The sequence below is a fragment of the Artibeus jamaicensis genome, unplaced genomic scaffold, assembly GCF_021234435.1.
Source record: "Artibeus jamaicensis isolate MK-2021 breed Jamaican fruit bat unplaced genomic scaffold, CSHL_Jam_final contig_233, whole genome shotgun sequence".
Lineage (NCBI taxonomy): Eukaryota > Metazoa > Chordata > Mammalia > Chiroptera > Phyllostomidae > Artibeus > Artibeus jamaicensis.
In genome coordinates, this window is record NW_026521486.1 from 51,206,461 (window position 1) to 51,216,249 (window position 9,789).

Sequence of the window (9,789 nt, forward strand, 5' to 3'; positions counted from 1 at the left end):
ATGGATAAAGGAGAAGCCAAGACAATTCAGCGTCCTTATACTCACTATCAAACTTCTGAAAGACCACCACCCACACCTGATTTTCCTCCACTCTTATGCCTCAGTTTATTCTGTGACTCCTTGAATGAAAGTCAAATACCAAAATGTGAAATACAGTGCAATTTATTGAGAAGAGAAAGTGTAATATAATCATCACCAGGGGATCCACAACTAAGGAAATTAATGGGACAGAGGTGAGTCAATATGTGAAAAGACACTCTGGGAACCAAGAGTCCAAGCGCCCGGCTGAAACATGCCAGCTTCAGACCATCAACCCCCAGTCAGAGCAAGAGATAAGCCAGAAGGGAACAAGCCAGCCTGGGAAGGTCCACACTGGTTGTGGCTCAAGCACTGCTGTCCAAAATCAGGGGCCATCACAAGGTCAGACCTAGGGACATCATCCCAGAATAGCAGCAGGCCCTCCCTGGCCTAGGAGACATCTTGGGCATGGAAGAGTCAGGAAGAAGTTCAGCCCATTCTCCAGGGAACTTGAAGAAAAGCAAGGTTGCAGTTGGCATCTGTTTACTCTAAGCAGAGAGTGGGAAGTACTGTTGCAAGCTGAGAGAAAAGAAGGTGGGCATGGAGATTTGGCCCTGAAGGATTACTTGGAGCTGTACTGGCCAGAGCTGGTGGTCTGGGAGAAGTGCATGCTGGAGCTGCCTCCACCACTAGACCGGCCACCAGAGCTGGAGCCAATTCCACTCTGGCTCACAGAGCTGCTACCTCTCCCACTGCTGCCGCCCTGGTAGTCCCCACTGCTGCCACCCTGGTAGCCCCCACTGCTGCCACCCTGGTAGCCCCCACTGCTGCCACCCTGGTAGCCCCCAGTGCTGCCACCTTGGTAGCCCCCACTGCTGCCGCTCTGGTAGCCCCCAGAGCTGCGGCTGCTGCTGCCACCACTTCCTCCTCTGTAGCCACCGCTGCTTCCTCTGCTGCCGCCATCGCTGCTGCTGTCTCTGTAGCTACTGCTGCTGCTGCCACTGACCCCTCCGAAGGATCCGAAGTTTCCACCAGACCTGCTGCTCGTGCTGGTAACGTTGTTGATCACTGCTACAGGAGAATAAGCACTCAATTCAAGCTAATGACCTAAGTCTATATCTCAGCTCCACCCTACTTGGTTGTGTGACTTAGAGAAAGATACCCAACTTCTCTGAGACCTCAGTTGATTTAAAAAAAAAAAGTAAGCCTGACCTTCTGGTGCCCTTTTCCAAAAACAGGAGCCAGCAGTATCCACAGAAATTTCTGGTTCTCCAACCTAGGGAACTCCCCAAGACCACAGGGGTTTGCCAGTTCACTCTAGGGACAGAGTGTGGCCATGGCCTGAGACCCTAGATACCGTTTGGTGGCCCAGCCTACTTGCAGGGGTCAGGTTCTCCTGCCTGAAGGTTGGGGAGGATGTTTCTAATTCCCCTTTTCACAACCCAGGAGAAGGTTTCTGAAGGGCTACTTACAAATGCTTACAGCACTCTGACACTCTCCAGACATCCTAAAAAAAGAAGAGGAGAAATGGATTATTTCTACAAAGAGTCATTAGCCAAACTGCTGAGGGTTCATAACTTCAGGAGCCACATTCTCCCATTTGCCCAACTAGGGGTCAAGCTCCCAGGGGGAAGGAAGGCTATGCCAAGTCCATTACCATGACCAGACCTCCCCAGGAAATGTGCTACTTCAGGACCTTGAGATGTCCAGAAAATCAACCAGCCACCCTCCATCTCTCATCTTCTTTCCCTTCGTTCCCAAGATTATGTATTTCAGGCAAAGCCCACTTGATTAGCCCAGTCTCGCCTCTCCTCCGCTGCTGACACAGTCTTCCCTCCTTCCCCTCTTTCTTCACCCATTCCTGGCTTTCTTATTCGACTTCCCTCTTTCAATAAGCCTTCCTGATGCAGTGAGGGTGGTGATGATAATAGTCATTCAAGGTGAGTAAAATGTGCAAAGAGCTGACACTCAACATATGATGAGTGTGAAAATGCCCTTCCCACACTGCCCATGTCTCCATGCCCTGTTGTTGTTTGTGGAGCAGGCACAGCCCCATCTGAGCAGACATGGAATGTGTCAGCCCACCATGCCCGTGCAGCCCCACAGGGGTCCCAGTACAGGGAGCACCATCTCCACTCTCGCTCCTCTTCATGGGGATTCATAAGGAATCCTTAAGTTTTCTTCTCACACTTGAGTTTTGCTTTCTTCATCAGACTGGGAGCTGCCTAGGGACAGAGGCTATGAACATAGGCTGCATGCAGAGCTGGTCAGCAGAAGGATCTCTCAGTGCTTGATATGCCTTTGGCATTTGATATCCACTCACTAAGCCCTCACCTGCTACTCGTCAGTGTGCTGTTTTGCTAGAGTATTTATGTATCATCCACCTCCTCATATGGACTCAGGCTCAGGGGTGGGTGGCTGCAGGGTTGTCTATACTGAGCTGTCCATGCAGTAACTACCAGCCACATAAGGCTATTTAAATTTCTTAAAGTTAAATCAAATATAAAACTCGGTTTCAAGTGTTCAAATGGCTAATGGCTATTGTATTGGACAGCACAGACACAGAACATTTCTGTCATCTCAGAAAGTTCCAGTGGACAGCACTATCATTTTTTCATAACCCCAAAGCACTTTTCTTATGCATCACACACAGTAAGGCTCAACAGAGGTATGTGATACAATATTGATGTCCAAAGGTAAGGTGGCAAGTTGGATGATCTTGATTAACAAAAAACAATGGAGCCTGAATGCTAAACACTGTCATTCAGATTTCTTGCTCCTTGTCTAAGTTGTCTTCTTCTCATCTTGCCCTCTTTCTTCATTATCAAATGTCACTTTAAAGTTATATCTGGAGAATACTGACCCCACCACCCCTCACCTGCACTCCTCGCCCTCCAACAGCTTGCGGTAGGTGGCGATCTCCACATCCAGGGCCAGCTTGACATTCATGAGCTCCTGGTAGTCACGCAGCAGCCGGGCCAGGTCATCCTTGGCCTTCTGTAGGGCAGCCTGCAGCTCTTGGAGCTTGGCATTGGCATCCTTGAGGGCCATCTCCCCACGCTGCTCAGCATCAGCAATGGCAGCCTGAAGGTTGCCATTCTGAGGCAGAGAGAAATTGGAGGTCAATTAGCATAGTGACCCAGAAACATGCACCTGATCCTTACTCAGAAAAGGTCTCTTCCCTATCCAGCATCTCTTCATTCCCTTCCTTAGAAAGTCAATGGAGCATGTTCAGAAAACAGAAGTCAGTTTTGCAAGTGGTTCACTCATCTTTGGGCCATTCAAATCGATTCACGTCTCATCAATAAAAGGAATGCTTATTTGCTGGTAAAAGTAGTAGTGGTCTGGTAAGTAGTTCTTTTTTGTAAGGCTGTTTAAAACCTCCCTTGCCTAATCACTTTATTCCAGAAATACAAAGTAGCCAAGAAGGTTATGTGAAGTACATGACTAATAGCTCACTGAGGGCAGATTTTGCTGAGGGCTGAGTGTTTAAGGGCACTCCTCCAGCTGCAAGATTTGCTGGGTCAAACAGGATGGGCAACCATCTCTCCTTAGGGAAGCATCAAGAAGCCCAGCCTCCAGGAGGACCATCTGGAGAAACAGAATGTCCCAGAGACTGTGCTATCCCACATGTGACACCATGAAAGGACAGAGAAAGCATGTGGCAGAGAGCCATCCATTGCTTCTCCTTCTCCCCAGGGCCCAGAAGACATCCAGGGTCCCTCCATTTACCCCAGACCCACCTGCTTCTTGACACTCTCCATCTCAGCCCGCAGCCTCTGGATCATCCTATTGAGCTCCATGATCTCGGTCTTGGTGTTCTTCAGGTCATCCCCATGTCTGCCAGCCGTGGTCTGCAGCTCCCCAAGCTAACAGAGGAGAAACCAATCAACATGGTTTTGCAAAGTGTGGGAGCATTTTTGATAAAGGTCAGCAGGACCTAAAACTAGAGTGTAAGGAAAGGAAAGGGCTCCCACCTTGGTCTGGTACAGGGCCTCGGCCTCAGCCTTGCTCCTCTGGGCAATCTCCTCGTACTGGGCCTTGACCTCAGCAATGATGCTGTTCAGGTCCAGGTCACGGTTGTTGTCCATGGAGAGGACCACAGATGTGTCACTAACATGACTCTGCATCTGGGACAGCTCCTGTGGAAAACATGGATGGTCATCTTCACTATTCCCTGGCCTCAGAGGAGGTTGGGAATGAAAAAGTTTAAGAATCTTTGATCAGCAGAGATATTGCAGTGATGGGGCCAGGATTGGGACAATTAGAATAATAACCTTGCATTTCAGGCCTGGCTACAGACTAACGGATGCCAGACAACAAAGCTAAAGGAAAAGGAAATGCACAAATGCAATCGGGTGTCAGCCTGCAAGCATCAGCCAGTAGCATAGTGCATGGATTTCCATGGGACTGCAGTAGGGAGAAGCACTCCAAAGGAGCTAGCTGTGATACTCATATTGGAGCTGGAGGGAAGGTGTAGAACAAAATGGGAAAGTAAAGAAGATGGAGAGGAACCATGCAGGCTGAGGGAGCTAAGTCAGCATTTCCTGGATGGGTCAAAGCTGAGTTCTGAGCCCTGTCGATGCTTTTGTGTGTGTTCTGCCACTTGACTGTTCCCTAAAGTCACACTTGAAAAACATGTTTGGGGAGATGCAGACAGAAGGCCTCTGGAACTTGGCAAGGCAAGGAATCACCATCTCATAGAGGGTCCTCAGGAAGTTGATCTCATCTGTCAGGGAGTCCGCCTTGGCCTGCAGCTCCACCTTGTTCATGTAGGCTGCATCCACGTCCTGGGGGTGGGGGGGAAGGCTGGTCAGAAAGCCAGAAGAGTGAGCCTCTGCTCCGCTGCCGCTCGTGGCTCAGCTCGTTCCTCAGCTCGTTCCTGTCTCCACCTCTCCCCTTTGTCCCTCGCCCACCCCTCCTCTATTGTGACTTCTCACTTTGCCTTTTAAAAGAAAGAGAAGGTGGTTTTCTTTTCACTGCTTTGACCAGTCAAACTCCAATGCTGTAACAAACTGTAAACCATATCAGCCAGGTATGGCATAAGGGTAGAAAAAAACATTTATCTAACATATGACTTTGGTTATAAAGTACCAAAACCTACCCTCCTGAATAGAAATAGAGGTATTCTCATTATTTCATCTGTATGGTAACTGATTTAAACAAGCAATGAGTCTTTATGGGCTGTTGCTGTTAATAACATCTGAGTACATTTGTAGGCTGAAATCCTTGATTAATGCTATACAAAAAATGTTCATTATTAGTTGGCTGCACTAATCAGCTCGTAATTCCTATTGTAAAATATCTTCCCCACCAGTATGTACTCAGAGTAGCTTCTTTTTCCACCTCATTTCCAAAAATACGAGGAAAACCATAAGCCCTACACAGGGCATAGGGTCACTGTGCCCGAGAGCTGACTCTGCCCCTGCCCATGTGGCAGTGGCAGTGCCCAGAAAGGGAGCATTGGCCTGCCCGTCCCAGCTCACTTACCTTCTTGAGTCCCACAAACTCATTCTCTGCCGCAGTGCGTTTGTTGATCTCATCTTCATACCTGGGACAGAAGGGGGCCATACACTGTTTCAGAAGTTTTTGTTTTAAGAAGGCGAGGATCTCAAGCACTCATGCAGAATGTCCTCACTCAGAGACAGGACCAGCTACACAGGGCCCTGGGCTCAGGAGGTCCTCATACTCGGTTTAGTGCTCTGCTGGAAGGATCTTTTTTTTTTATAATTTCTTTCTTTTTTTATTTAATTATTTTTCAACTACAGTATTCTGTCTTTTACTCCCATCCCAGCCCACCCCCCTCTACCCCCCACCTCCCTCCCATTTCCACCCCCCTTAGTTGTTGTCCATGTGTCCTTTATACTAGTTCCTGTAAATCCTTCCTTTTTTCTCCCTGAAATTGCCTCCCCTCTCCCCTTTGGTCACTGTCCCCCTGTTCTCCATTTCAGTGTCATTGTTTTTATTTTTCTTGCTTGTTTGTTTTGTTGTTTCGCTTCCTGTTAAAGGTGAGATCATATGGTATTTGTCTTTCGCCACCTGGCTTATTTCACTCAGCATAATGCTTTCCAGTTCCATCCAAGCTGTTGCAAAGGGTAGGAGCTCCTTCTTTCTTTCTGCTGCATAAAATTCCATTGTGTAAATGTACCATAGTTTTTGGATTCATTCATTTACTGATGGGCACCCAGGTTGCTTCCAGCTCTTGGCTATTGTAAATTGTGTTGCTATGAACATTGGGGTGCATAGGGTCTTGAAATTCGTAATTTTTTTAACAAGGACCCTGCATTGCCATTTTGCACTGAGCCCAAAAATGTATTCAGCCAGTTCTGCCTAGAGGCCTTTCAGAGCTCTGGTCACTGCCTCACCCTCCTCCAAGTCCCAGTGACAGGCCGAGGTCAGGCAGGGCGGCAGAAGACTTCGAGGAGCCCAGCGACTTGCCCCACTCTGACAGACTCCACAAAGCACAATGTGCGCATTTGAGGCTCGGAGAGGTATTTGTCCCGCGTGGGTGTTTCTGTTTCTCTTTTCATTAATTAGAGTTGCTTCTTATAGGAATTTGGGATAAGAATGAACTTGTGTCTTCTGAATGCATCAAAGTTATGAGTTCATGCCTGTTAATAATTAAAATATCCTACCAAGAGTTTGGATTTCATGAGGATTAAAGACCAGGATGATTCCAGGAAAAAGGAGGTTTCTGGGCAATGAGAAATATGAGTGACTACTGGATTCCCAGCACCCAGCGTGGAGCCTGCCACAGATGGGTGTCCACCAGGTTCATACAGTTGAATTAGAAGGAGGCTTCCCCTGAGCAGGGGTGCCTACCTCTGTAGGTCCTGACCTCCGAGGATGTCTGGAGCTCCTTCCTCACTTGAGAGGCCCCTTTACCTCTCACAGACTCAGAGGGTGTCACTACAGCACCAAACATACATGAGGAAGCTGAAGCTGCAGAAAGGATATTGCACTGGCCACATTGAATGAGTGCTTTACAAAGTGGGGCCTGGACTGTCTGCCCAGAATCCCTGGGGAGCTGTGAGGTGCTCAGACTTCTGGGACCTGCCCACATCCACTGACTCAGGGTGTCTAGGACTGGAGCACAGGAATGTGCATTTTTTACAAACTTCTGAGAGGATTCCTAGATACAGTAAAGTGTATCTAGGAATACACTTTATATCCAGGGCTCCCCATCCTAAAGGGCTCCAAACTCTGGGAGGCTCTCCTGTCCATCTGGGCTGGCCTACGAGGAGACCTGCCTGACATCCGAAAAACCGTCTCATAATCAGCCTCCTAGAAGTCCCTGTCCCCACCATCTCACCATCTTCCACTTGGTCAAGCTTCCCTCAATAAATCTGCCCAAGAGTATTGATTGAATGTGTAGTCAGGAAAAGTTAAAATTCCAAAATGGGGCCACACCTCCTTGCTAATCCCCCAGCAGTGGAAGCTGCCCAGTTGGGGCCCTTACTTCTTTTTGAAGTCTTCCACCAGGTTCTGCATGTTCTTCAGCTCTCCTTCCAGGTTCCCCCTCTCCCCCAGAGCCAAATCCAGCTGCCTGCGCAGGAAGCTGATGTAGGATTCAAAGAAATGCTCCAGGTTGTTGGGGCCTGAGCCAGAACCCCGGCCCTGCTGCTGAAGCAGATTCCATTTGGTCTCCAGGACCTTGTTCTGCTGTTCCAGGAACCGCACCTGCATCCCAAAGGGCAGAAATGTGGGATATGAATCCAGTTTTTTAAATTGCAATAGCCCCTGTTAGTTGTTGTTGTTATGTTGCTTGTTGAAGGTATTTGTTTATTTATTTGGAATTTGAAAAGGATAAAGATTTTTAAAAGGGAGAGTTAGAATATGTTAAGTGCCTGCTCTATACCTATTTTCACGTTTTCTATCTCATTTAATTCTCACAACCACCTATATGGGAGGTGTTATTATCCTCATTTTGTAGATAAGGAAACTAAGGCTCAAAGAGCTTAATTAGATTCCCTGTCACTAAGTGACAAAGCAAGAGTCAAACCAAGCACTTCCCAAGTCTATCAGGATCCAAAATACAATCAACAGAGAGCAGCCTAAATAAAGTTATTTCTCATTGAAAACTTGTTCCCCTCTATACAGGTAGTAAAAACAGTGAATGAAGTCTAACTTTTCTGAGGTTGTTTCAGATTTTCTCTAGTTGTTTCCCCTTTCAGTTACCTGCCTACAGGCAATCTAGGGTTACCTCCCTAACCCAGGTTCATCGCCTGGATCACCCTTCCCTGTCCCAGCACAGACCCCTTAATTTAATAGTGGCTGATGCCCAGCACCACTCAGAAGGTAAGTCTGTTGCCAATACTCATCATTGAGAGGCAGTCTCAAGATTTCTATTAGTGCAAGCTTAATTTCCAGCTAGTTTAGATTATCAAGCAATTGCTTTTCAAGAGTAATTGAGCCTGGCTGGTGTAGCTTAGTGGATTGAGTGTGGGCCTGCAAACCAAAAGATCCAGGTTCGATTCCCAGTCAGGGCACGTGCCTGGGTTGCAGGCCAGTTCCCAGCAGGGGACACATGAGAGGCAACCATACATTGATATTTCTCTCCCTCTCTCCTTCCCTTCCCCTCTAAAGATAAATAAGTAAAATCTTTAAAAAAAATAGAATAATTGAAAATTAGCTGAAATCGTGTCATGGCTAATACCCTATTTTTAACAAGAGCTAAGAGTATGTTTGGACCCTCACTTCATATTTCCTGGTCTGATCACTAGTAGAAAACCAGAAACCAGAATCCTTTTCTTACTTCATAGCTGGGAAAACAAGGCCCAAAGAGCAAGAAAGGCAGGCTTACAGACTTGTAGGAGCCAAGGCAGAGCCAGGACAAGATATCACACCCCTGCCTTTAAGCCTGGCAGATCCCAATGGCATCTCTCTGCACCAGCCCTCTGGATGGCACAAACCTTCTACAACAGCTCTGGACTTTTTCCTTACCTTGTCAATAAAGGAAGCGAATTTGTTATTGAGGGTCTTTATCTGCTCCAGCTCCTGGGCCTTGACTTGCCCAATCTGGGGGTCAATCTCCACATTGAGGGGCTGTAGGAGACTCTGGTTGACAGTTACTTCCTGGATTCCCCCAGGGAAGCCACCAGGACCAAAGCCACCAGACCCACCAAAGCCACCAGAACCACAAAATCCACCAGCCCCTCCAAAGCCACCAGCTCCTCCAAAACCACCTCCCATTCCTTTGCCAAAGCCACCACCAAAGCCACCTCCATAGCCACCTCCAAAGCCACGGCTGCAGCTGCTACGTCCTCCCCTAAAGCCACCAGCCAGGGAGCCACCAGCCACGCTGATGGAGATGCTCTTGTTGCCACCCAGGTTGTAGAGGCTACGACTGCCAAAGCCACCTGCCCCACTCTGGAATCCACAGGCTCCTCCACCAGCTCCCCCAGAGTGGGACACACTGCTTATCTTGCTGCTGCCAGAGACTACAGCAGAATGGCCAGAGAAGCCCCGGATCCCGCCACCGGAGGATTTCATGGAGACTTGTCTCTTCATGGTGACAGAACTTGGAGGTGAGCAATAATCACTTAGCAAGAGCTGAGAGGAAAGAAGACAGAGCATGGGGACAACAGAGGAGACTGGCCTTTATATATGTAGCAGTTTGGCTTGGCAGGAGGAGAGGCCAGCAATTAGCTGAGAGTCATCTTGGGTTTGGCTTGCCTTCTAGTCAGTAAGTTATTTCTAAGTTCTCAACACACCTCAAAAATAATCCTCTGTACCAAAATGATTTTTCTTTCTTAGCTTAATCACCTAAAC

The 9,789-nt window shown here is 48.0% G+C and overlaps 1 protein-coding gene across 2 annotated transcripts; it reads right to left on the reverse strand.

The window, feature by feature from the left end:
* Window positions 1-640: 640 nt before the first annotated feature.
* On the reverse strand, window positions 641-9,528 carry LOC119043493 (keratin, type II cytoskeletal 2 oral-like). Of its 2 annotated transcripts, XM_053662267.1 has the most exons (10): window positions 8,962-9,528; window positions 7,478-7,698; window positions 5,509-5,569; window positions 4,713-4,808; window positions 3,996-4,160; window positions 3,762-3,887; window positions 2,897-3,117; window positions 1,491-1,525; window positions 892-1,089; window positions 641-762 (listed from the first exon to the last, which is right to left on the reverse strand). In XM_053662267.1, exons 1-10 carry the CDS (start codon window positions 9,526-9,528, stop codon window positions 641-643), a joined length of 1,812 nt encoding a protein of 603 aa, XP_053518242.1. The 2 variants fall into 2 exon arrangements, with proteins under 2 accessions (XP_053518242.1, XP_053518241.1); XM_053662266.1 differs by having other exon boundaries at window positions 641-1,089.
* Between the last annotated feature and the right edge of the window lie 261 nt (window positions 9,529-9,789).

Coding starts and splice junctions, on each gene's coding strand:
- LOC119043493 (XM_053662266.1), bottom strand. CDS start 9,528: ATGAAGAGACAAGTCTCCATGAAATCCTCCGGTGGCGGGATCCGGGGC. Junction 3,118..3,761: donor TGGAGAGTGTCAAGAAGCAG/GTGGGTCTGGGG, acceptor TCTCTGCCTCAG/AATGGCAACCTTCAGGCTGC. Junction 1,090..1,490: donor TCAGAGTGCTGTAAGCATTT/GTAAGTAGCCCT, acceptor ATTCTCCTGTAG/CAGTGATCAACAACGTTACC.